This window comes from Panthera onca, chromosome B3 (genome assembly GCF_046562875.1).
Source record: "Panthera onca isolate mPanOnc1 chromosome B3, mPanOnc1 haplotype 2, whole genome shotgun sequence".
Classification (NCBI taxonomy): domain Eukaryota; kingdom Metazoa; phylum Chordata; class Mammalia; order Carnivora; family Felidae; genus Panthera; species Panthera onca.
The window spans coordinates 52,968,933-52,995,956 of record NC_138344.1 but is presented as its reverse complement, the minus strand read 5'-3'; the positions used below and the strand labels follow the sequence as shown (position 1 = coordinate 52,995,956).

Genomic DNA, 27,024 nt, shown 5'->3' with positions numbered 1-27,024 from the left:
GTCAGAATGAAGGGGCACCTGAGTGGCTCAGTTGGTTAAGCATCTGACTTCGGCTCAGGTCATCATATTGCAGTTTGTGAGTTCGAGCCCCGCCTGGGGCTCTGTGCTGACAGCTCAGAGCCTGGAACCTGCTCTGGATTCTGTCTCCCTTTCTCTCTGCCCTCCCCTGCTCACATTCTGTCTCTGTCTCTCTCAAAAATAAAGTCATCAGAATGAAACAGAAATCCCAAACTCCCTTTAGAACTCATGGGAGAGTTCTTCTCTCTCCCTGGCTACCAATCCTCCTTCCCGCCCCCAACCCCCCCCCCCCCAAAACCAGAACTCTCAGTGATTCCTAGATGCCATTTTGGGGAACAGGGTTGTAGAAGAGTCTTCCCCCTAACAAAAAAGACCTCCCTCTAAGAATGAGCAGGGGGTGGGCCTGGTTGGTGGCCCCCACAGTACAGTCAGACTAAACAAGGGAAAGTGGCCACACAATTCTGAGTTGGGAGGGTCTTGGGGACCCTCTCCTTCAAGGCCATCTGATTTATGACTCTGCTGTCAACATCCCAGTCCATTGACGGACAGCTCCTGCTAATGCAATGTCTTCACAGCCAAAGCTGGCTGATCTAGAATTTTCACCGATCAGTTTTGCTCTTGACACCTGAGACCATGTTGAATTAAAAAAAAAAAAAAAACAAAACCCAAAGATAATGGGCAGAGGGCATGCAGGCCTGATTTGTGCTCTCTCTTTTTAAAATGTAAATGGATGTAAGAAGTTCATTGAGTAGCCAGCAAATGTACTGATCTGCTTCTGAAAAATGTACAGATGGGGGAGATGGGAGTTCGGAGGAGAAGCACAGATGGAGAAGTCTTTTCATTTTGATTTGTCACTGAGCAGAGACCTGGAGTTGCTGAGGGTGTCAAGACTCACAGATGCAAACACAGGGAGGAAGGGCAACACAGACACACGGCAGGCGCAGCCGGCAGGAAATGTGTTTCTGCAGGGCTCAGATGCATGAGGAGGGACACGTAACCAGGCTCGGGCTGGGGATTTCAGCGTAAGTCTGCCGTCCTCCCAGGGGACAGAGCTGAGTGCTCACAGATGGCTGAAGACCTAGCGATGTTTCCAGATAACTGAGACAGGCTGCTCCTGCGCCCCTCCCCTCTTAAAGAATGAGTGCTGTCTCTGCCCTTCATTTGCTGAGCCAGGCTTTGCTCTCTGAACTTCGTGTGGGGCTTGATCAATTGAGTGATTTTATATTATTGCTTCTCTTGAAATCCTTTTTCTTTTCGTTGCCACCTAAATGTAGATATCCTCACTTTGCCTTTGTGGGTTCTCATTATTGCAATTTTTATAGAGTTCTGAGCACAAATGCACATGTGCAGGGTCTTGTTTTTGAAAGCATCTAGCATCTGCTGGTCTCCTTCGTATTTTCTTTTCAGCCAAAACAGCCTTTCAGGGCCACAGAGTGATGTGAGTAGAGTCCTCAGGATAAACTAATAATGCGATTCTTTTTTTGGTCACTAGATTGTTATGTAAAGTATCTGAAATTTGTAAGCCTTCAGCTGGTTGATGAAACTCGAGAATCACTTGAGTTTATATACCAGTGGTATATTTAAAATGTACACATGGGATTGGTTTTGGCTATTTTTAGAGGCCTGTGGGTTACTTTTGCCTGGGTAGCCCAGCCCCCCGCCTCCCTGCTGTGCTACTGTTGATAACTTTGAGATACACCCAGCTGGTCATGCAGTAGAGAGCCCCTTGGCTGCCTCAGTGGGGAGGTTTAGGTCAGTAGAACATGTTTTGGTCTACACTCTGCTTTTGCACCTTGCTGAGACGTGCTGGTGGAAGTGCTGATCCTTCTGTGATGAGAACAAGGAGGACCCGGTTTCCTTAGGGACTCGTGGACTGTCAGAAACTAATGTGTGCTAATGACCGGCCAAGTGAGGAGAACCTGATCCTGCCTTCTTCCCTGCTGTGTCTCAGATGAACAGAAGATAGTTCCATGCATTCCTTGTGGGTCTGAATTCTCTGGGCGGGTCCACCTACTTAGTGAAAAGAGAACTTGCTTCTGGAGCCATCCCTCAAACTAGAAAGCAGTCCTTAATCAGACTAGTGCACCAAGGCAGGCATTGAAGACTCTGCATGTGAAAATTCAGCTATCACTGGGCTGCTTGCTGCCTAGTGGGTAGGTGGGAAGGAAGGATCCTGCCACTGGTGGCTTCCATTGCCAGAATGGCCAACGACCTCCCCAGCCCGCATGTGCACAGGGCATCATCGTTCAGTCCTCAGGTCTGTGAGGAGGGGCTGGGGGCTGGCTTAACTGTTCCCTTTTCCCTACTAAACACCCTTCCTATGAGCTAATTTTGAGTAGCTGAAGAACTTAACTGATGGTTTGCACTGATGTTGACACAGGAGCCAGTTGAGGCTGAATGGCCACTGTAGGTTCACAGGATGCCATTTCACATCCTCAAACCATCTCTGGATGGGATGAGCCATGGGCTGAGCTAATGTCTTTTTATAATATCATCAGGTATAAGAAGCAGAGCAGCATGGGAGGTGATGCAGGAAGACCAAGTCTCCTAAAGTGGTGTCCTGAAGACAACATGAGAAGGCAGTAAATACACTGTCCTGAGATTTGTTAAGAATTGATGAAAATGTCAGAAGCCACAGTGTGAAAGTGAGGCTGGGAGATGCTCAGAGAAGGTGGTTGGTCACATGTCCATGAGCGGCTGCCTGCACCCTCACCCTTCCTGCCTCCCACACTGCCCCTTAGGGTCTGAGTGCAGAGTTCTTGCTCTTCGTTGTCTGCCTTTAAATCCCATTCTTCTTCTTTTTAAAGAGAGAGAGAGAGGGAATGTGTGCAAGTATGTGAGTGAGTGCACACAGGGGAGGGGCAGAGAGAGAATCTTTAGCAGGCTGCACGCCCAGCATGGAGCCCAACATGGAGCACAATCCCAGCACCCTGGGATCATGACCTGAGCCAAAATCAAGAGTCCGACACTTAACTGACTGAGCCACCCAGGTGCCCCTCAATCCCATTATTCTTAACACTGTATCTAATTCCAAAGTATTTTATTTTTGAATCACAACTCCAAAACCTCTTGTTTGAAGGGTTTCAATTTATTAACGAACCAAAGAAAATAGCACAATGTGTCTGTGAAAGGCCAAGAGAGATGGATAGGGGTTCGTGCTGCCCAGCTCTCCTGTGCTGCTGGGATAAACCCTCCCACACCTCACGGTGGCCCCTGGGAGGGAGAGGCCTCTCCCACAGGGAGCACACTTCCCTCCTCCTGCATTATGAGTGAGAAACTCTCCATACCCCCACCCTGCTGGAAAGATTCCCTCTGCAGGATCATAAACCTACATCTAAGACCTAAAAAACACAACTCTTGGAAAACATTTTTCCAATTTGCAGCTACACTTCTTCACACCTGTGTATTCATCTGTGTTTGAAACAGCACATCTAGAGACAGACTGTAAACCCGGCCCACTAGATACCATTATTCTTTTCTTCTCTTCTGCTTAGTAGTCTAGATCCAGGTTGATCCCTCTCACACTCCAGAGAGAAAATAATAAGAGCTTACGTTAGAGTTTTTAAAAGCGGGAACATATATTGTCTCATTTGAACCTCACAGCAGTCCTGGGAGGTAGGCAGGAGGGCATTGTGGTTCCAGGATCCCAAGGATGGTTGTACTGGTGAAGCTGGGAACCAAATCCACGTCCTCCAACTCCTGGTCCAGGGCTCCTTCCACTCCACCAAGATGCACTGAGCTCACCTTGAGGAGCATAGCAGCCTTCTGCCTAGAACAAATGAAATGTCCTTTGGGCTGGCGAACCAAGGTGATTTGAAGAACAGACCTCGTCAGTGAGCTCAGGGGATAAACACACCTGAGTGCAATCTGGCATCAATATCAGATGGGCGAATAGGACAGAAAATGGGCATCTTCGACAAGGGTTTCCGGGTTTCTTTTTTCTAACCTGGACCACATTGGGTACTAGAACTGGAACTCAGCAAAGTCCAGGAGGAGAGAAGGCATTCAGAGGACTTTCTCATCTAGCAATTTATTGATTCCTTCACAAATTCTCTTGAGGTTGGGCCTACAGTCTCCATCCAGACTATAAAGGGTAGAGAGGAACTCCACGTCAGCAAAGTGGTTGAAGACGTGGTTGATGCGCCCATGGGTCCTGGGTGTCAGGTGTCGCTGCACCAGTTCATGCACCAGGTCCTTGCACTCATGCAGAAGCTTGGAGAGCACGTTCCTATCAAAGGTGTACTCCACCTCATAGAAGCTGACGATCGTCATGGCTGTCTGGTTCAGCTTCTTCCTGAGCTTCTCCACGATAACAACCTCCTCCTGGCTGAACTGGTTGTGCCGGTAGAGGATTCCAATTTTGATTGCCACCTTGATCAAGTCTTTCATGATCTTGTGGGCTTCCTTCTTGCTGTGGGTGTGCTCTTTAGTGACTTTGTAGAGCTCATCAAAGATCTCACTGCTGGTGTCATCGATCAACATGTTTGCCATAGTTTTGCTGGCTATTTTGCTCAGGATCTTCTTCTGAGCTTGAAGGGCAAGGCTCTTTGAACTAAAAACATCAGGACCTATAGTAAGGAAAGAAAGAAAAGTTATAGAAATATGAGAACCATTAGTGTCTTCTACAAGTGAAACACACGAATATGTTCCTAGGGCAAAGACTCATGCCTTTTATACCCCACAACTCCCTAACCAAACCCCACCAAAGCCTGGGATCCCTCCACCGTCCTCTCCACATGACATGCTTATTTTCCCTCTTGAACCTTCTGTCTTGCACTCTTCCCTCTCTGGAAGTGGTTTCCTTTTGTCCAGGCCAAATAGCACATTAAAAAAATTTTTTTTTAAATATTCATTTTTGAGAGTGAGAGAAACAGAGTGTGAGTGGGGGAGGGGCAGAGAGCGAGGGAGACCCAGAATCTGAAGCAGGCTCCAGGCTCTGAGTTGTCAGCACAGAGCCCGACGTGGGGCTTGAACTCATGGACCATGAGATCAGGACCTGAGCTGAAGTTGGACTCTTAACTGACTGAGCCACCCAGGCACCCGAAATCGCACCTTTTTAGACCTACTTCATGCATAACGCCTTCCTGACCCATTAGCTCACAGAGAACTAACCAGTTGTGCAAATTACTGTTTAATGACAAGAATGTAGCACCGATGCCAACACCATTCCCAGGGAAGACATGGGCAGTTGATCATGGCAGTCTTTTTGACTGAGTCTCAGAATCTATCTTTTGAGTCTATGGTGTATTTTTTTCATGTTCAGTATCTTGGAAATTGGTATGTGTCTTACAGTCACTGTTGCCAGGTGGCACTTGTGCTGTGGTTGTCATTATATGCGCATCAATTTGCACAGTAGGAGCCAGAGATTTGGGAGAAGTCAAGAGTACTTGAAGGAATATTGCCTCTCCAACGCTCTCTGTTGGCATAGGGAACAGAAGGGCGCTGCGTGAGAAACACATGCACTGACCACAGCAGGTCAAAGATACTTCAGGTGAGCAGTACCCTGAATGTGAAGCAGCTTAGAAAAACCAAAGCCAATTTATTTCTCTCTTATGTTCTACTTCATGAGTGAACAAGAGTAATATATGTTAAAAATAACACTATGTCTAAGCAAGTCCAAAAAGAATCTTTCAAGAAGTATAAAATTGCTGAATAAAAAGAAAGCAGTCATTCACAATTTAATTGGCAGCATATTTTTCTTTCTTAAGGGCACATAAAACAACATCTTACAATTGACAGTGTCTTAGATTTGATAAAATACTCCATGAAGTCACCTATTAGCTAGAGCTGATGTTTGAAACCCGCTGGCCATTACTCTACAGTATGTATGCCTGTCTTCCCAAGGAGATTCAAGTTGCCTAAGGACTGAGACAGTGTCTCCCACAGCACCTAGTTCAGTTCTGGGCACAGGGATGAAATGGTGTCTGCTAAGTAAAATACAGAGAAACACTGCAGAAGAATAAGGAAGCAGTAAAATACAGTGCAAATTTATAGTTAAAAAAACAGTTTTCCTTTGAGAATTGAGGACCCTTATAGGATCCAGAGAGATTTTATCCAGCACTCTGTGGCCACATGTAAGTGACAGATATGATAGGCAGAGCGGACAGACAGATGGCCACACATGCCATGTTCTGAAATCTTTGCCTGTCCGCCCCATCTCATATTCTACACCCTCTGCCCACCCTGGACTCGTTTTCTCAGTGGACAGTGATTAATACCTGTGATTAATGCTCAGGTCTCACAGACACTCAATAAACACTCCAACACAATTCAGACAAGGCTTGTGTGCACTTCCTGCACCCACATGGCCCCCTCACAACTGGCCCGGCCTTGCTCCCTCGGTCCTGGGTCCTTCCAAGACAGCTACGTCTGCTCTCAGGCTTCTAGATGCGGGCCCCGAGGGTCATGGCCTGGAGTGGGGTTGCTGTGGCAGGATCATCATCAGTAAGGTAGTAGGTACCATGGGCTTCCTACAACTCAGGAAGCTCTCTCCCGAAAGTTTGAAACTGTAGTCTTCAAGCAACTTCACAGTCAAGTGACCCTGATGTGGGTGGGCTTTTGCCTTCAGTCTAGGTACAAAGAGAACAAACAGCATCTCTTGACTATTCTTTACCAAGAGAAAGCCCAGACTGCCTGATTTATGCCCTCCTAGAGTTTGTCATAAAAAATATTCCTACCTAGTCTGACCACCTACTAGGGTCACCAGACCCTTTGTGTGAATAACCTGTTCCCCAAAACACCAATATGTATTCCAAGGACAAATATATGTTTTTAAAATTTATTTACTTTGTGAGGGTGGGAAGAGCAGAGGGAGAGAGAGAATACCAAGCAGGCTCTACACTCAGCATGGAGCCCGACTCGGGGCTCAATCCCACGACCATGAGATCATGACCCGCGCTGAAACCAAGAGTCAAGGCACTCAACCGACTAAGCCACCCAGGCGCTCCCCCAAAGACAAACATTTACAAGTATTAAGAATGTTCAGAAGATTGTGCTGTATGCTTTGAAGTCAATCCCACAGCAGAGGCTTAAAGACTTTTGAGTAGTGGCCCTGTCACTAAAATAAGCGTATGCCTCCTCAGGTGATTATTCTGAAGGGAACAATGGAATTTAGAAGGACCTCTTCTAGAATATAAAAAAATGAGTCATTTCTTTATAGATACAGCTCCTAAAAGCTGCCTGAGAATAAGAGTAGTAAGAGACTCTTTAGAAATGCAGCAAGCTTGGGCGCTTGGGTGGCTCACTTGGTTCAGTGTCCGACTCTTGATTTCGGCTCAGGTTATGATCTCATGGGTGTGGGACTGAGCCCTGAGTCGGGCTCTGCGCTTGCAGCCTGGAGCCTGCTTGGGATTCTCTCTCTCTCTCTCTCTCTCTCTCTCTCTCTCTCTCTGCCCCTCCTCCCCTCTCAAAATAAATAAACATTAAAAATAAGAAAAGAAAAGAAATGCAGCAAGCATGTACCCACACAGAAGCAGCAGATCAAATACATGCATGTCCACCAGAATGTGAGCTCTGTGCGAGCAGGGACGGGTGTCGAAGCCCTACTGTATGCCCAGTGCCTCACACACTGATGGCACTTGGCAGGTCCTGGTGGCAGGAAGGGAGCACTGGCTGGCTCTGTGCCAGACGCTTCATGGTTTTAACTCTGTTGGGTGAAGCTAGCATTTTAACCAAGGCTCCTCTGCGAGCCTGATTCCAAACACTGCTCTTTCCCCTGCCAGCATTCCCAACATTTTTCTCTAGACCAGTAGCTGTCACCGTTTTTGCTCATATATTCCCTTAAGGGTTTTGAAAAACTACATACCTCCTTGCATATTTAACTTGGCAGCCATATTTTTCACCTTAAGTTTAAATAGTTATAATTTGTTAATAGACATGATTTCTATATAAGAGTGATATTTAAAATTAGCCTGCTATATCATTCTTTTAAATATGTCCAACATAACATAAACACTGGCAGTGATAGGACATTATTGTACATTTTAGAGTGACAGGAGCAAGCTCTTCTTTAGAAATGTTACATTGTTCTTTTTTTCCCTTTGAAACTATCTCTTTTCCATGACACCCAGAGAACTTTAACTTAATATGTTTTTATGCTTGAAAGTGTTTTATTTGATCAATTCATCATAATTCTCTACAGTCAAAGGATGCATACAAATTGAAATTTTAAATTAAAAGATGATTCTGGTAACCATAAATCTCCAAGCCTCAAAGCATTTCCTCTGGAGTGAGTTATTTCATTTTAGCACACAATATGAAATATTAAAATGTTGACAAATACTAAATGTAAAAGGAAAATTTTTATTGGAAATGCAGCTTCAAATGAGATGGGTAGGGGGCAGGTTATGGCGTCTTGCTTCAAAGAGGCATCGCCAACCCCAGAGTTTCACATCATCCCTGTGTCTGACCAGGGAGGTTTTGCACCCAGGGTAATATACTGTCCTGATACGATTCTTAATGGCTGTGGCCTCTGATGAAAACAGCAGAAAGAAGACAGGTCCACCCTGCCTTGACCTCATGTTGTTTGTCAGGCAGGTAAGTGTAGAAAAGAGTATGTACTGAAATGAGGAAGAGGAATTGGATCTATAAATCAATTTCCTCAAAACTGTCCTCATCTGCATATCACATGGAAAGTCTCTGGACTCTCGGCGGTACGCACAACCAGATTGAATTCTCCCCTTCTGTGACAGCAGCTGCATTCCATGAGATGATAAGTGCTCTTTGGGGGTAAAGAGCTTCTTTCTTGATCAAGTAAGTGTGGATAGGACTGGGTCAGGCAATGCTAAAAGGTTCTTTTCCTGTGAGACTTAACAATATTCCTTTAACACATGAAGGTGTTTTCAACTCTCTGAGAACACTGGGTGTGGTAGGCAGAACAATGACCCTCCAGCTGCCAAAGGTGTCCACATCTCAGTCCCTGGAACCTGAGAATATGTTACCTTACCCAGCAAGAGAGACTGTGCAGATGTGATGAAGTTAAGGATTTGGGGATGGAGAAATTACACTGGATCATCCAGTGAGCCTGATATAATCACAAGGGTCTTTTCTTTGTAAAAAGTGTTTGTTTATTTTTGAGAGAGAGAGACAGACAGAGCACAAGTGGGGGAGGGGCAGAGAAAGAGAGGGAGACACAGAATCTGAAGCAGGCTCCAGGCTCTGAGCTGTCAGCACAGAGCCCAATGTGGGGCTTGAACCCACGAACCATTAGATCATGACCTGAGCTGAAGTCGGACGATTAACTGATTGAGCCACCCAGGCGCCCATAATCACAAGGGTCTTTCAAAGTGAAAGAGGGAGGCAGGACAGAGTGGGCCAGAGAACGGGATTTGACGATGGAAGTAGAGGGTCAGAGTGACGTGATCACTTGCTTTTAAGATGAAGGAGGGAGCCACCAGCCGAGGATGTGGCTGGCTTCTAGAGGCTGGAAAAGGAAAGGGAACAGAATCTCCCCTCGAGCCTCTAGGAAAAAAAAAATGCAGCTCTGCTGATACACTGATTTTTAGTCCTGTAAAACCTATTTAGAGATTTCTGATCTCTAGATGTGGAAGATGATAAATTTGTGTTGCTTTAAGCCACTGTTTGTGGTAGTTTGTTTGTTACTGCGGCAGTGACTCAGGTGGATAAAAGTGATGTAGCAATTCCCAGTTTTATTTGATCAGGGAATTCTTTCTGTCTTTTGAGTAGAGGGACCAACTGCTCTGACTTGTCAGGATTGAGGGGTTTCCCTTACAGCTGATTTTCAGTGCTAGAACGAGAAAAGTGCCAGGCACATTGGGACAAGTTGGTCACCCTATTCCATTTTTTGTTTTTGTTTTTTAATTTTTCAATGTTTATTTATTTTTGAGAGAGAGAGAGAGCACGAGCGGGGAAGGGGCAGAGAGAGAGAGAGGGAGACACAGAATCTGAAGCAGACTCCAGGCTCTGAGCTGTCAGCACAGAGCTTGACACGGGGCTCAAACTCACAGACTGCGAGATCATGATCTGAGCTGGAGTTGGACACTCAACCAACTGAGCCACCCAGGCGCCTTAGTCACCCTAGTCCTAAACCACTAGTGATGCATATATCATGGAGTTAAAAATTGAACAAAGAAGTAACAAAGAAAAACTGCAGAGGGTGGCAGAATATGAGACCTACCTACCATTTAAAATGCTATAAATTTTGTGTACAGGTAAATTGTACACATTCATGTTGCCACATTGACCGATTTACCGTGCCTCTCTACTTGCTTTTTAATTCTGTAGTCAACCTTAACCCTTTTTTGTTCATTCTGGGCAAAGTCCCTTTTGTCCTCTGGTTTCTCTGCAGTTGTTGAGTGCTTACTCTTAGTTCATCTGTATATGAAATCCCCCCAAAATATGGCCCTGCAGGGATGTGAGATGTAGACAAATGAAACAAAATATGAAAACATGTGAAATAGCCCAAAATGGCATGAGTGAGAACAGCTGGAGAAAGCTAAAGGTGGACTTGAATGTGGCTGGATGGGGATGGCTACAATGTTACAAAGTGGTTTCTAAAGTCATAGATACAGGCCAGCAATTTCCCCCAAATCATAAAGGCTTTGGGTGTTTTTCCTGGTAAGTTTTCAGCCATCTCTATTGTATAAGAATGTGTTATTTACCTACAAGGGGATTTAGTGTAGAAGCTTCCATGGGGAGGGCTCAGGAGGGTCAGAGGTATAGCATCTCTGAAGCCTTAAATATCAAGAGTCTACAGCAGGGGAACCCAAGGGCTATGGATCATCAATATAACCAGGAAAGCTTTAAGAAAAAACAATAAGTAGATTCTCACACTCTAGCCCAGACTGTCAGTATGAAGATCTTTAGGAGACGGCTGGTAATCACAAGCTCCTTAAGTGACTCTGACATGCTGCCTCTAAGACCCACAGAACACAACATGCCCCAGCATGTATCCTACAGAACACTAGTCCTGAGAGGCGCTCTGGTAAGGAAGGGTCTGTGGCCAGTTACAATGAGTTCGCGGATGACCATATATTATGGCTGGCTCTTAAAGATTTGCCATACCAAGTAGTAGCTTATTAAAGGCTTCGAGAAGTCCCACAGTAAAGACACCTGTGTAGTTTTATTTAGTCCACCACTTCTCAAACTTACCGAACCTTACGAAATTTGTGTACACACACACACACACACACACACACACACTATCTTGTGGCATATATTATGAGAAATGCTGGGGTAGTATTGAGAGAAAAAAAAATAAGACACTCTGGTCAATTTTTACATCTCCCAGGGGATCTGCCTGGCAGGGGTGAGGAGACCCCACTGTTTCCATCATGTGTGCCTGATTAAAGGGAGGGTGTGTGCACTAGGGAAACCTGGGGGAGGCGGTCTTATTCAGAAGACTTCTGCACATAGAAATGTTGGGCTTGCTTCCTTCCATCCATCCTTCTGTCTCAACCTTCAGCAGGCGGACTGTGTTGGCGATGTATCAGGGAGGAACGCTGTAGGCTGAGAGGAAGCGTGTGAGTTTTGGAAGTCAAGGTCAGGAAGGCACTTGGATATCTGGGGAAACAGTCCTGATCAGTGGACACATATTTACTTTGGAGAAACACTAAGAGATCTAGATTAGGTCTTGGTGAAAACCGTCCTCTTATTGCTATGTACAAGCCTTTGGAAGGCTCTTTTGGCCAGGGGTAATTCTCTTAACAATGTTTGTAAAAACGTTCCCATTCCCCAGTCATGAAAGGTAATGACTTGTTTACAACACCTCAGGATCTCTGAGAATGGAGACAAAAATGTGATTATGCAGCTACTATATAGCTTACTTGACTGGCACAATGAGACAAGACTGAGGAAGCTGCAAAATTGATCCCTGTAGAATAGACAGGGGCTTCCTTCCCCTGATGGGGAAGCTCAGGTAAAAGCAATGTGAAGTCAGTGCCCTGAGAGTAGGCACCCTTAGAATATTTACAAGGAAAGGAAAAGTATCAGAACTATGTGGGGAGAGTGGTGTGACAATGGTAGTTAGCGAACAGTTTGGAGAGAGTAAGCAAAAGATAATTTAAGTGGGTCCTTCACTAAATGGAAAAGTGCTGGGGCTGGTGTCCATTGGTGCTTCTATAAATGATGTTCTGCCATAGTACAAGTGATGTTTCCACATTTCTAGACAATGCTAAGCTCTCCCAGATGGTGAAATGCCGAACTGGTGGTGATAAACAGCAGGAAGATCTTACCAAGTTGGGTGAGTGGGCAGAAAGGAGGCAGATGAACTTCAGCATAGGAAGAGCAGGTAGTACATTTTGGGAAAAATAAAATAAATGATGGTTATGAGGGATGAAGTGCTCTGAGCATCCTCAACCCAGCATGCGGTGAGGTACAGAGGGGCTGGGAGCAGACTCATCTCTTCTCTCCTTACTCTCGGGACTCTGACTCTTCTACTTCCACTTAAGGAGTGTGTGGAAAACTTGGATTTGAGTATGGATAGTTGTATCAACTTTGTAAGATTAGAAATTCTCTGCCATAGCCAGTGCTCACAGTATCACTTCACTTCTGTAAACAGCCTAAGATGATGGCCAGTAGAACAGGTAGCTAGAGTAGAAGAGTGGAGATGGTGCCCAGAGCAAAACAATCTGTGGTGCTTAATAAGTACCATCTGTCAAGGCAGGAGACCCAGAGTACAAGGAAAGTGGGAGGGGTCTTCAGGGTATGTGGAAGGGTAAGCAGAGGGTGAAGAGTGGTAATCCAAATTCCTGGCAATCACTTATACTTAACTGTTGGGAAAGAAGTTCAAGCAAACTACTTGAGATGGAGCTGCCTCGCAAACTACTTGAACTTTTGTGATGAGCACCTGTCTTTCTGCTCACCTGCATACGCGCCCAGAAAGGCTGATTGGACTGGTTGTGTCCTTCACTATTGATAAAGGGCCAGGAGCCAGGGGGGGAAGTAACACCCTCGCCTCTCCCTGCTTGCTTCTTTGTCTGTTCTCTGTGTGAATGATGAGGAGGGGGCTGGCTGTGGGGGTGAGGTGGTCTGAAGGATGGGATATCCATGACGATGACAAAACACCTACTAGAGAAGACGCTGCCTCTGCTTTAGTTCTTGCTTGTCCCTATGTTGCTATGGGGACAAAACTATTAAGCAACCTTAAGTAGAGTTTTGAAATGTGAACCTAACAGAGTTACGGTTTCCAGGAAGATTAATTGAGTTGTTGCATCTCCAGTGGAGTCAACCTAGAAAACATTTTCCTTCCCTTGTATAAAACTGTGACTTGTATACTGCTGGAATATTAAAAACATGACACTGGAGAAGTTACAATGAAATGCGATTATTGAATGATGGTGGGGCCTTTGAGTTAGAGACAAGCAAAAACCTCCATCCTCCCATCTCTCCACAGAGAAATGATCAAAGCTTAGAAGCTCGTGAAAAAATGCCTTTGTTGGTCTGATCCCTTTCATACTTCAATGAGGTAGCATTCTTGAGGCTTAAAGAAGATATTTTGGGATATTTTAAAAGGCATCACAGTAAAACTTGGATGGCCTGGGAGGGTCAGGAATGCAGTTTTTCTGACTGCAGTTCAGGCTAGCACACTCTTGAGCCTTCTTCAGGACTGGGTCTCCCCAACCCCCCAAGAGAGCCACCACGCCTTGAGCACATATCTCCTGGGCTCACCTCTGTGGCTGAGACCTGAGGTCCCCAAATTTCCACCACCTGCAGTAAGAAGCAAGCAGCTCGTGGGTCCTACAGGGGGGTCACCATGACACAGACGGCAGCAGGGTCGGCCAGGCAACACTCCAGGTATGCAAAATGAAGCCATTAGAAGCTCTATTTCTGTCTCTTTTTTTTTAAAGTTTATTTATTTATTTTGAGAGAGAGAGAGAGAGAGACAGAGAGAGAGACAGTGCAAATGTGGGAGGGGCAGAGAGAGAGAGAGAGGAGAGAAAGAGAATCCTAACCAGGTTCTGCACTGCCAGCCCAGGGCCTGATGCAGGGCTCAAACCCTTCAACTGTGAGATCGTGACCTGAGCTGAAGTTGGATGCTGAGCTGACTGAGCCACCCAGGCGTCCCTGTCTCCTTGTTTCCTTAGAAGTTAAGCTTTACTAAAACTTAACATACAGGCTGACTGTGCGACCCACCGGTGTGTGGCATTCTAAGGGAAGTGGGGAAAGTCCCCCATCCAGGGTTTGGGGGTATTTAGTGCATCTCTCACTTGTTTATTCCCTTTCAAAAGTTTTGATTTATTTTAGCATTTGTTTATGTGTGCTTTAAACAGACTCAGTGATTATATTATTTAGTTCTAACTGAACCCTCACAAAATGGGCCAGTGATTTTAAAAGATTCTTATGAGAAACAAAACTGAGGACTGAAGACAATACGCTAATCATTGCCAGCATAAGTGAATGGCAAGGAAATGGCAGGGCTGACGATTATCCTCATCGTAAGAGCTTTTCCGTAGCCAAATTAAGGTAAAAGTAATGATCTAATCAGATCTGAAAAGAAATGAGCCATAAAAATTTCACAAATTTTAATAAGACGATTTGAAATATGGATTTCAAACACTTTTACTTGTGTTGAGATATTCCCCAAGGTAGTAGGAAGCCATGGCAATTAGCAAGACAGTTAAATGCACTGTAATTTTGATTTTAGCTTGTCCTTTGTGATGGCAGGGGGGGCAATAAGGAACAGCATGGATGACTGCTGGGGGGCAGGGATGAGTCAAGGATGATGCTGAGTGCTTCTTCTAGCTTGGGAAACCAGGTGGGGGAGGTGGCATTAAGGCACCACCAACTGCAACAGGCATCTAGGAGCTGGTGGGGAGGATGAATTCGGCATGCTGTTCCAGGTGCCCAAGGGGCCTCTGTCTGGGTGGAGATGGTCACAGGAGCCTACCCAGTGGGCACCTCACACCCACCTGTCCTACCCTGAACTTCCCATCTTCCCACCCAAACTTTACCCCTTTCCATAGAGCAAGAGATGGTAATAAGACCCATCTTCCCTAAAGAATTTGCCAATTAGAGATCCTGAGAGATAAACAGGTTCTTCCTAGAAAATGCAGGTACCTCGAATTAGCTGGTTAAAGCATAGTCTCTATTCACAGCTTGCTGGGAATCACTTTAGTCAGAGCCACACTGCCTCCCTCCTAGGGATTCTCTCTCTCCTCTTTGGGCCCACTACCACACTGCCCTTCCTCTTAAATGAAAAATGAGGGTAGGAAGTGAGGGGCAGGTTTGGGCATTGCAGGACTGGGATGGAGGGTGGAAGGGAGAAGGATGGAGTTGTCAGAGAAGGGTGTGCAGAGGAGGGGGGTATTGCTTTAGCCAGGTGTTCTGCCTCCGGCTCAGGCTTGGTGGCCTCGGAAATCTTGCCTTTGGCTCAGGCCTGGGAGCGGGCACAGAATTTTGGCTTTGCCCTTAGTGGCTGGTCATTCCTAGAAATTCATTCCTCCAGTGGTTAGAAATGACTTGAGTATTTTGGGGGGACCAGGCATGATGAATCTTCCCAACTGGACTGGATATTCCAGGATGCTGTGCAAGGACATGCGAAAGCAGTGGCAGTCAGAACAGGACACTCCTTATAGGAAAGCCGATCCTGATTGCTGCAATACCTTGCATTGAATACTCTTTAAAAGCAGCATTTGATCATCTTTAAGAAGACCAGGTTTTCTTCATTTTGAAAAATTCCTGGGCTTTGAAATAAGTTACTGTTCCAAGTAAGGTGAAGAGCGATTGGCAGGGTCAGCTGTAAGTGAGGCTCAACGGCTCGTGATCTCATTTTGTCTTAGACCCTTACGATCCCCCATTCATCAGCACCGAGCACGTACTAGGTCCTCACAAGAGTTCTGCAAGAGAAGGACTGTGAGTCCCATCTTGTAGATGAGAATCTGAGCCACAGCAGGTTTAAGTAATTCACTCAAGGCTATGGGGCTAGTAAGTAGCAGAATTGCAGCTGGACCCAAGTTCAAGTCAACTCCAGACAAAGCCTGCAATCTTTCTCTTCTGGTATCTGCTTTCAGAAAATCATCCTTGACTCCCTAACGTCTGTGATTTCTTCTCACTTAGTTGAGACATTAAATAGGCTTCAATTCAAATCCCCATCTAGTGAGGAGATTTACATTTCATCATTGTTTTTAAATACAAAAAAGCCATTCTTATTCCATGATACAATACCACATATCCATCAAAACTTGAAGATAGATGTAGCTTTCATTTTTAGAGGGGATTCTATATATTTCAACAGTTACATATTGATTTTGTTTTTCATATTGATTTTTCAGCCAGCTCTGAAAAGTGAATGAGTGATGATTTTACTTACCAGAGCTAACTGAAGCAGATACGTGTGAAGTCACTGGGGGCTGAATCATCTCCAACTCCACAGGTTAATTTTGGAGATCTGAGAGATATTTTTGTCTTACTGCAGTTAGAAGAGCAACCATCACTGAAAACATCTACTTACACGGTTTCTTTCAACAAAGCTTATTCATCCCCTCCCCCACTCTCCCCTGCATATAATAAGTAACTAGTGTCTCTCCGAATGGTAGATCGTATTTGGGCACAATAATAGAGTCCACTTCTGTAGTGCTTTATGCACACTAACTCATCATATCCTCGTGACAACTCTATGAGCACGCACTAATCATCATCATCACCGTCATCATCATCATCATCATCATCATCATCGGTGGCAGCATTTTACATCCAAGGAATCCACAGCAGAGAAAAATTAAACAGCTTCCTAAATACCATTTAGGAAGAAGCAAAGCAGGATTCGGACCTGGAAGGCTGCCCCAGAGTCCTGTGCTTCAACCCACCACACTAAACTGCCAGTCACGAGTGACAAATATCAATTAGTTTAAATGTTTTTTGAATTATTGCCCACTTGAAAATGGAAATTAAGGGTTTTTTTCCCCTCAGAATTTTTTTAAAAAGCCATGACACATTTCAAGTATATAGACAAAATAGAATATAACAAACTCTACTCATGTGGCCACTACCCAGATGGAACAAATCTCAGTATTTTGTCCTAGGAGACAGAGCAAGGTAAAAAGCCCTCTTTGTTTTCAGCTCCCTCTTTCCCACTTCTATCTCCACAGACCTAATTGCACTTGAGAAGCTGATGTGTCTTTGTCTCAACCACGTTTTTATAGTTTTGCCTCACGAGTATGCACGTATCACTGGGATATTGTTTAGAGTGTTATTTATTTATTTTTTTAATGTTTATTTTAAGAGAGAGACAGTGTGCATGGGGGGAGCAGAGGGAGAGAGAGAGAAAGAGGGAGGGAGGGAGAATCCCAACCAGGCTCCTTGCTGTCAGCACAGAGCCTGACGTGGGGCTCGAACTCACCAACTGTGAGATCATGACCAGAACCCAAATCAAGAGTCAGAGGCTGAACTGCTTAACTGACTGAGCCACCCAGTGCCCCTGTTTAGAATGTTTTTAAACTTCAGGTAAAGGTGTCATACCACACGCATTTTTCTGCAATTCTTCCTTTAACAACATGCTTTCAAAATCATTCGAATTTAGTTATTTAGTTGCTTATTATGTAAATATACTATGCATCCACGTTTCCTGATCATGAACATTTAAGTTCTTTCCACTTTCTGCAAAGCAAGAAAGGTCCACAGACCTGTCTCTGCACACAGACAATAGTCTCCTGGGTCCTACATCTAGAACATGGCTGCCAGCTCCTGTGCCAGAGGCCGCGGGCGCTACCCAGCAAGACTGCACTAATTTTCACTCTCAGCAGCAGCGTCTGATTTCCTGTGGTTCCATTTCCTCATCAACACTTCAAATAGCCCACCTTTTAATTTTCTGCCAACCTGATAGGTTCAAAATAGTATCTTGTTTTAACATATATTTCTCTGAGTGCCAGTGAAATTCAATATATTTTTTTGTGTGTGTACTGAGCATTCAGATCTTTCCTCTGTAATTGCTTATTCATAGAATTTGCTAACTTTGCCCCCTCCCCCAGTTGGATTGTATGGTTTTTTTCTAGCTAATCTGTAGGAGCTTTTACTGTGCTACACATTCTAATCCTCTGCTGATCGCATGAGTTGCAGCTATCTCCTTCCAGTCTGTAGTATTATGTTTTAACTTTATTTGTGGTGTCTTTAGTCATACAGAAGTTAAAATTTTTAACATAGTCAAATCTACGAATGTCTTCCTTTATTGTTAGTGGTTTTCAAATCTCATTTTAAGAAATCCTTTCCTGCCATGAGGTGGGAAGTGAGTCTCATATATTTTCCAGGAGTTTTAAGGTTTTGCTTTCCACATTTAGATCTTTCATCCATTTAGAATTTATTGTGCATACTGCGTGAGGTACTTTTTCTCCTCACAATTTATTTAATTTATTGAATAGTTTATCCTTGTCCTACTGATCTGTTAGGCCACCCCTTCCTTATCAACTTTGCATGGGTCTGTGTCTTTTACTCTGTTCTACTGATCTATTTCAGTACTGGCACCACACCACATTAATTATTGTAACTCATAATAAGCCTTTTAAAAAATGTTTATTTATTTTGAGAGTGGTGGGGAGGGGAGGAGAGAGAGAGAGAGAATCCCCAAGCAGGCTCTGCACTGTCAGCACAGAGCCCACACAAGGGCTTGATATCACAAATTGTGAGATCTCATTTTATTCTTCTTGGAAATTGTCTTGACTGTTCTTGGGATCATTTGACCAAATGCCATGAACACCCTGTATCAATCTAGGGCAAATTGGTATCTTTATGGTATCAAACCTCCCATCCATTAACATGATATATAACATGATATATCTCACCATTCAGTCAGATCTTCTGTGTCCTTCAATAATGGTTTAGAGTCATTTCCATAAGGCTCTTGCATATAGTTTTGGTTGCTACTGTAAGTATAATTTTTTTCTATTATAGTTTCTAAACGGTTATTAGTGATATATAGGAACCCAACTGATTCCTGTATATTTATCTCCAAATTGAGAAATTTTGCTGAGTTCTATAATTAGTTCTAATAGATTTTGTAGCAGATCAGCTTTTTTTCTATGAACAACTACATTGCCTGCACAAAATGATCATTTTCTTCTACTTCCCATTTCTTTTTCTTGCCTTGTTGCACTGGTGGGAGCCTCCAGGGCAATGCTATGTGGCATCCCTTGCTTGTTCCTGACTAACACAACTGACTCTAAAATTTTCCCACCACATAATATCTCTGCTGTGGGTTTTTGATGGATACCACTTACCGAATTAAGGAATCTTCCTTCTGTTCCTGTTTTGCTAAGGCTTTGTCTGAAGGTAGAAACACGCATCTAATTTAATCAAACACTTTCTTTGTCCCTGTTGTGAAGGGGTGGCTCACTCCTTCACATGTATGGCTCTGCCTTAGCCCAACTGGCTGAAGACAGGCAGGTGAGAGCCAAACAGTACCAAAAATTAAGTTGGCTCTCCCTGGGGTGGTGCCCTGACCCCAGCTGCCCTGGTCCTCTGTGCCCACAGCTGAGGCCAATGGATCTGTGCCCAGGTGGAAGAGGCACAGCGACAGTTTGTTCCTGCTGAAGGTCTCCTCTCACCCAGAGTCCCAGGCCAACACTCACATCCTTCCAGGAAGGGGGGTCCTTGTACCCAATTCCAGTGTCATCTTTTCCCAGGGCTGCATTAGGATTGGCACCGTGTGATTCCACAAGTGATGCTCAGAGGACCTGGATATCCTTACAACCAGGGCAGCATCTGCCATGTAGAAATTGCTCAATAAGTCTGTAGATGAATAGCTGAATGCATGATTCAGTGTGCTCTTTCTCATCCTTTGAGGCCCAGATTCTATCTGTTCAGGATACATACAAGGTGCAGATTCAGGAAGTACATGCTGAACTGAATGCACTCAAGCACCTCCCGAACTCAGCACGAGGTCAATGCCTTGCATTTCACATGGGGTTGCTGCCTGGCCCCCTGGGTTCTGCCTGTCTGCACCCCTCCATGCAGCAGTATCTCCTGGAGTCCCAGATGTGCCACCACCACCACCCCCACGCCCTTAGTGTTCAATTCCAGCAGGAACCCTCTCTCCACAGCAGCAGCACCCATCCCTGCCACCACCCCCGGAGCCTCCCCATTCATGTCCCTTCACGCTCACCAGCTATTTTAATGCTTTGGGAGCTGTTGGGGATCAGAATAGCATAGGCCACGTCTGTCTCTCTGGGTGATCCTCTCTCTCTCTGCTGGCAGCTCCCAAAGTGTTCACCGCAGCAGGCGCTTAAAACCCAGGCTCAGGCCAGCACACTGCCAACAAGGACACCGGCAGGGTGCCGCATTCAGAGCCCTGGGAGGATGCCAACTTGGTAATATGTGAAATTAGTAAACAGACTGATGCAATAAAAATGTCTGCCTTTGGAATTCTTCAATTTTTGGAGTGCAGATACAAAACCTAAAACGTCAAAAAAAAAAAATATCAGGCAATAAAATGGAACAAACTCCAGCCGATACTGGAAAAAAATAAACAAAATATGTCCTGAGACAGTGGGCATGTAAGCCTAAAGGGAAGAGACTCTTCGAAGGTGCTATAATTAGATTAATACAGCAACACATGAACCCTCAGCTTAGTGAGTTTACAGTAAGTAAATAAATAAATAAATAGATGGTTAGCTGTATTAGAGAGGTTGGAACGTATGAGAGAGAAGAAACCAGAAGGTACTTCTGGATGGGAGATGATTTGGTAGATAGCACTATGCCTTGCTCAGTGTTCTACTTAATTTTTTTTTTAGTGAAATATAAATTTTGTACAATGACATTTTTGGATTTCAGTCAATTTGGAAGTGGAACAATAGGAAAGGGGCACATATAGCACTTATAGTACCCCTTACACATACTCTGTAGTAACTGTGGTTTTTATTTTGTTGTTGTTGTTGTTGTTCATGGATTTGAGATCTGACACCTGAGTCAGGCCACATTTTGGATATCCACTGGTGCCATGGCCATCTCTGGCCCAGGGGAATGACAGTGTTGGGGAATGTAGTTGGGAGATGGGAGGGGAAATGGCAGGTGTCTCACTCACCCGCAAGGACCCTGAGGTTGGACTCCCGAGCTCCGCTGGGACCCCTACTCAGATGGAATCACTGTGAGCTGAGAGAGTCCCACTCACATCACTCAAGAATAGAACTAGCTGTGGAGACTGTGTTCCTGGAAGTTACACAGTCTTTCTCTGTCTTTCTCTGAGACTTCCTGTTTTTATTTTTAAAGATTTTTAAAAATGTTTTTTATTTATTTTGAGAGAAAAAGGGAGACAGAGTAGGGGAGGAGCAGAGAGAGGGGGAGAGAGAGAATCCCAAGCAGGCTGTGTGCCAGTCAGCACAGAGCCTGATGTAGGGGCTCCATCTCACAAACCATGAGATCATAACATGAGCCAAAATCAAAAGCTGGATGCTTAACTGATTGGGTACCCAGGCTGAGACTTCCTTTCTAAATTACACTTTCCCTGTACTTGTCTCAAAGGCAGTAAATGTCTCCAAATTTCATGACAACAGAAGACAGCACCACCAAAAGGTGTAAACCTTTTCAAATCAAGTCACCTGGTGCAGGAACTCCAAGATGCTGACAATGGCTGACCCATGGAGTCAGGTTGCCAGAGCTGTGGCCATGGGGTCCCTCCCCAAATACAGGGAAAACTTCCTGTCCCCAGCCACTGTGAGGGCAGCAGGGTGTGGAGGAGACAGCCAGGCTCCCAGACTGCCTGCTGTCCCTAATGTACTCTCTGTGTCCATGGGCTCAAGTGTTTACCCTCCTGGTTTCTTGGTGTGTTAAGTGGGGGAGCTGGACTAGATGATTCTGCTAATTTGTTTTATATTCTCAATTTAATAGTATCTTCTTCAGAATCAGAAACTGAGTTTTTAAATCCATAAAAGAACAGCACTGGGTGTATATGAGATACCCATAGGATGGATTATCAGCCTTCCTTCTCTCACACTGATTCCCCTCCACCCACAGAGCTCTCTTCCAGCTCTGTAACTGTCTGCTTCAGCAGTGGAACACCTCCTGCTCTTCCCTCCTTGAAAAAACCTGGGGCACTGACTTTCAGAGCCTCCAGTTTCCTTTTTGGTGGCTTCCCTCCAAAATGCCCCCTCCACCAGTTTCCTGGGGCCCTTGCCTCCTCTGTCAGAACCTCAGCCTGAGCTCACCACAGAGCAGGCGGTCAGCAGACTCGCCCCAGGGCCTCTCCCCATGCTGGCCTCAGCGCCCACAAACCGAGCTGCAGACTGCCAGCCCCAGCAGGCCGCCCTGTGCTGACACAGCTGTATGTGGGAGCTGTGCCCAAAACCCCAGGGCCAGTTTTTCCCGTGAGGCCTCACATCCCTGTCATCCACCTCTCTGTCCCAAAGAGAAAGTGGCTCATCCTTGCCCCAGTCCCACACATGCTCTCTGCTTCTTCTACTCAGATGCAAACACAGCCTGCTGCTCTCCCTATTACCACCCCCCCCCCCCCCCCCCCCCCCCCGCCACACACACACCTTGAACATCCCTTCTATCCAGAACAACCCCGCCCCCCTGCCCCGCAAACAGGGCCTATTCAAGGGCCTCCCACCTGCTTCACTTGTCTGTTCACTGCAAATCCCAGGACAGGGGACCTGGACTCCTGTGTACACGGTGGTGTCCCTGGCACATAGTAGGAGCTCAATGATAAATTTAAACCTCAAAAAACCCATAGAGACCAGTCAGTCCAGGAAGTGATGTCACGGGGGAAGGCAAAGGACAGACTCTTTATCACGGCATGCCTGCTTGCTTAGCGGAGGGTCTATCTTCTATTCACCTCTCCAGCTTCTTCCTCTAAAAACTCTGAGTTCCTGACTCCAGGCCACACACAGGTCTCAGCTGTAACAAGCTCTATCATTCCTGGGTCCTCTCTGTGCCTCTGCACGTTTCGTTCCCTGGTGCTTGGACATCTGCTCCTGCCTCACCCCATCTCCCCTGATTCCTAGTCAACCTCCCGGGCTCCCCGAAGGACTTCTTTTTTTAATTTAATTTATTTTTTTAAATTTATATTCAAGTTATTTAGCATATGGTGCAACAATGATTTCAGGAGTAGATTCCTTAATGCCCCTTAGCCATTTAGACCATCCCCCCTCCCACAACCCCTCCAGTAACCCTCTGTTTGTTCTCCATATTTAAGAGTCTCATGTTCCCCGAAGGACTTCTGACCTCTGAGCACCTGTCCCTGCAATCATGTATCCTTCTAGTATATTATCGCTGTGTAGAGCCATCATACACCAGCTGGATGAATGACTTTATTTATCACCAGTGTGTGAACTGCTGAGGGCAGGAATCATGATGTATTCATCCCAACAGCTCCAGCCAGGGATTGAAATGCAGAGAGTGTTCATTGCATGAATCAATGGCTATCAGTCTTGACATTTTATTGAAATGTACTCACACTAATGTCAGGAACAATAATGATAATCAGAACTAGCATGGCCCCAGGACACTGAAGCCTACTTCCTCCAGCCAGGGGCTTGAGGTTACCCCCACTGTGCCTTTTTCCCACCTTGGCAGGGTTGCCAGGACATCACTCCTTGGGCTGAACAAGTCACTTTTTCTTTTTATTATTTTAAAAATCTATTTTCAAAGTGATTATGGGTACATTATTTTTTTTTTTTAAGTTTATTTATTTGAGAGAGAGAGTACACTCAAACAGGGGAAGGGCAGAGAAAGAGGGAGGGGGAGAGAGGGAAAGAAGGACAGAGGGAGGGAGAGAGAATCCCAAGCAGGCTCTGCACTATCAGTGCAATACCTGACATGGGGCTCCATCTCATGAACTGTGAGATCATGACCTGAGCCAAAATCAAGAGCCAGGTGCTCAACCGACTGAGTCACCCAGGCACCCCTTGGGTACACTACTTTATTTTATTTTTTTTAAATTTTTTTAATGCTTTATTTTTTAAGGAGAGAGAGAGAGAGAGAGAGAGACAGAGCATGAGTGGGGGAGGAGCAGAGAGAGAGGAGACACAGAATTCGTAGCAGGCTCCAGGCTCTAAGCTGTCAGCACAGAGCCCAACGCGGGGCTCAAACTCACGAACTGCGAGATCATGACCTAAGCCGAAGTTGGACACTTAACTGACTGAGCCACCCAGGTACCCCTGGGTACACTATTTTAAAAGTCAGGTCATTCTACGGCTTCTACAAAATGCAGCATCCTCTGGCCCACCTCTGATGCTGGCTCTTTAGACCCCAAATACTTCAAACTATTTTAGCTGTTCCAACTAATAATTACCTCTTTATATTTAAATTACATGCTTATCCTGTTAGCCCTTAACTTTATTTGCTTTTAACTTCCTATTTTGGAAAGTGATAAATTAACTCTCTTCTCCATTCATTTCTCCTTCCACTTTCCCATTTAGTTCTATTATAATATTTGGCTAACTCTAACTTCAGTGATTTACATTACCATGATTTGGATACCATTCATAGCTGAGTCATGTATGTTCTATCACTTCCATGACTGTATTTCCTTTCTTATTCATCTTGTTTTCTCAGAAGTTAAAAACTGCCTTGTTCTTCTTTGGTTAGTTTTCTATCTGCCTAGCCCTAATTCACTCCCAGAGTTCCTAACAGAATACAGAGTTCTCAGTAGGTTCTGACACATCAACCAATCTTTCACTTTAATTTTCCTTCTTGGAGACTCTTCTGGGAGCTTTCTGTGCCCTGGATCAACTCTGGGCACATTTCCCTCTAAGCCTGCTCCAGGCTGTCACCCGGTTCTCCCTCCAATCCTTCATTCCTTCTCTCCTGTGTCCATCTCCTGTTTTTGGATCTCATGGCTTCTTCTTTCTTACTCCCATTTCACTGGAATACTTTGTCTAATACAGGCACTAGCAAACTACCTGAAAGGGCCAGGGAATAAAGGGCCAAAAGGCAAAACAGATCTGGACACTTATATAACCATTTAAATGCAACCATTAAAAAAGATTAAAATGCTCATGGGCCACTCAAAATCAGATGGCAGGTGGACTTGGCCTGGGGGCCTCAGTGGGCTGACTCCTGATCCAGCAGCAACCTAAAGAAGGGAACACAGTAAGGTAATTGTCTGGAAACATGTCTTATGGTGACTTTATTCCACCCAACACACTTGACTGATGGTTGCAGTTCAGAACTCTACCTGGAAAGTCATTTGCCTTGAGAATTCAAAGTCACTGTACTGCTGTTGTTCAGCTCTTCGTGTTACTACTCAGGAACGTAGTCCATTGGCAAAAGCCTGGCTTTTCTCTCTGGAAGCTGTTAAGATCTGGAAGCTGCTTTATGACCAGTCATGGCCACAGGTCTCAGAGTTTCCACTGCCTTAGTCCCTCCAATGCCCAGGATGACTTGTGAGGTGAGTGGGAGAGAAGCCCCTGGGTGGGAGAGGCTTCAGGGAAGGGAAGCATCAAGGATGAGGCAGAAATCTGGGGCTGGGGAGAGGTCAGGAGGAGGACTTGCTTCTGGGTAGGAGGTAAGAGGTCAGGATGCCTCTGCTAGGGAGCCAGCTTTTGTCAAAGTTTTGGACTCTTTAAGTGGGGTTCCCCTCCAGGTGAAGAGGCCCAAGCAGGCTGGGGCGGCCATGACTGGTAGACTTGTTGCAGGCCAAGTGACTCAAGAGAAAGGCCCTTTTTGTGGCCCCTGCCACATGTCCTGACTTCCTGATGACCTGACCAGCTGCTCTTAGTCCTTGCCAGCCTCCATCCTGCCTTAAGACAGTCTTGGCCCTAATTATCACCAACCTTTATCCCCTTCAGACTTTGCTCAGACTCCAGTCACTCTCGTTGGGTTATGACAACTTGGCAGAGCTATTTTTATGTGAAAAAAACCTTTTTTTTTTTTTTTAACAAAAATGAAACACACAAAAGCAAGGATGGCTGGAACTAGACATCTTCATCCCACCATGACCTTCAGCCCATCACTGACCTCCCTCTGGGGGTGAATGGAAAGCCCAGTGTGAGGCTGTTTTCTCTAAAATGCCTGTTTTCTCATAAATGCCTGTTTTTTTCTAAGAATTCACTTCCTATCTTGATTATTCTGCCTTTATTCAAGATTTTTTAAATTTATTTTTGAGAGAGAAATTGAGCATGTGCACATGTGCACACACACACATACACACAAGGGGGAGGGGCAGAGAGAGAGAGGACAGAGGATCCCAAGAGAGCTCTGCTGACAGGCTGACAGCAGCCAGCCCCATGCAGGGCTTGAACTCATGAGCCATGAGATCACGACCTGAGCTGAAGTCTGACGATCAACTGACTGAGCCACCCAGGCGCCCTATTATTCTGCCTTTCATATTCTCTGATCTCTCTTTCAAAAATCATGGTGGTCATATTCATTCACTTGCAAATGATAAGAAGGAGGTATGGTTGCACACACTGCTGGTCCGCAAGCAATGGCGAGGCCATGTTTAGGAACCAAAATGGCTGAGTGAGCAAGCTCATCCAGCATGTCCATTTGGTCTGAGAGGCTCTGGTGCTCTGGGGCAGACTGCAGGCCTCAAATCTATGAGCTCATTACCCACTCTGGTGGTCTACATTTCCTACAAATCTATGAGCTCATTACCCACTCTGGTGGTCTACATTTCCTATTCATTTCCTATTCCTATTCCTGTGGCATGAGGGCTCACAAGGCCCAGGCTGGGTGGGCTCAGAGGGGACAGTGTGATGTGGGACAGGTACCAGGGAGAGGGGAAAGCCAAAGACGGGGCAATAGGTGAGCAGGAAGAGGGCTGAGGAAAGAAGCCTAGAACGTACCCCCACCAGGAGGAGCCATGAGAAGGACTCATGGAGGACTGTCTGAGGAAGAAAGAGGATCACAGGAAGGAAGAGAAGGAAGAAGATGGAAGGACCTGAGACAAAACTGCAAGAAAGCCCAAAGGATGAGCAGTGGACTGGCCACTGGATCTCACTTAAAAGCAACAATCAAGTGAGATCAAACTTCCCTCTGAAAGTTATGCATATTCACTGCAGAAATATCTGGAAGAAGAGTACAAAGAAGGAAATTATAATTACCTAGAAACTCATTATATAGAATTGTTAATTCTGTTCCAGCCTTAAAATGTTAAAATAAAATTTATGTGTATGACTG

At 45.3% G+C, this 27,024-nt stretch overlaps 1 protein-coding gene across 2 annotated transcripts in view; it reads right to left on the bottom strand.

Annotated features, from left to right (window-relative positions):
- Window positions 1-3,085: 3,085 nt before the first annotated feature.
- TNFAIP8L3 (TNF alpha induced protein 8 like 3) overlaps window positions 3,086-27,024 on the bottom strand; it is a 36,368-nt gene continuing 12,429 nt past the window's right edge. The window contains exons 1-2 of one of the 2 annotated variants that reach the window (XM_060618532.3): window positions 16,286-16,384; window positions 3,086-4,586 (exon numbers count right to left, since the gene is read on the bottom strand). In XM_060618532.3, the coding sequence (XP_060474515.2) occupies window positions 4,024-4,586; window positions 16,286-16,334 (612 nt within the window). In that variant the 5' untranslated portion in view covers window positions 16,335-16,384 and the 3' untranslated portion in view covers window positions 3,086-4,023. Of the gene's footprint in view, window positions 4,587-16,285; window positions 16,385-27,024 lie in introns of those variants that run through there. The other variant, XM_060618533.3, reaches the window with a different exon arrangement.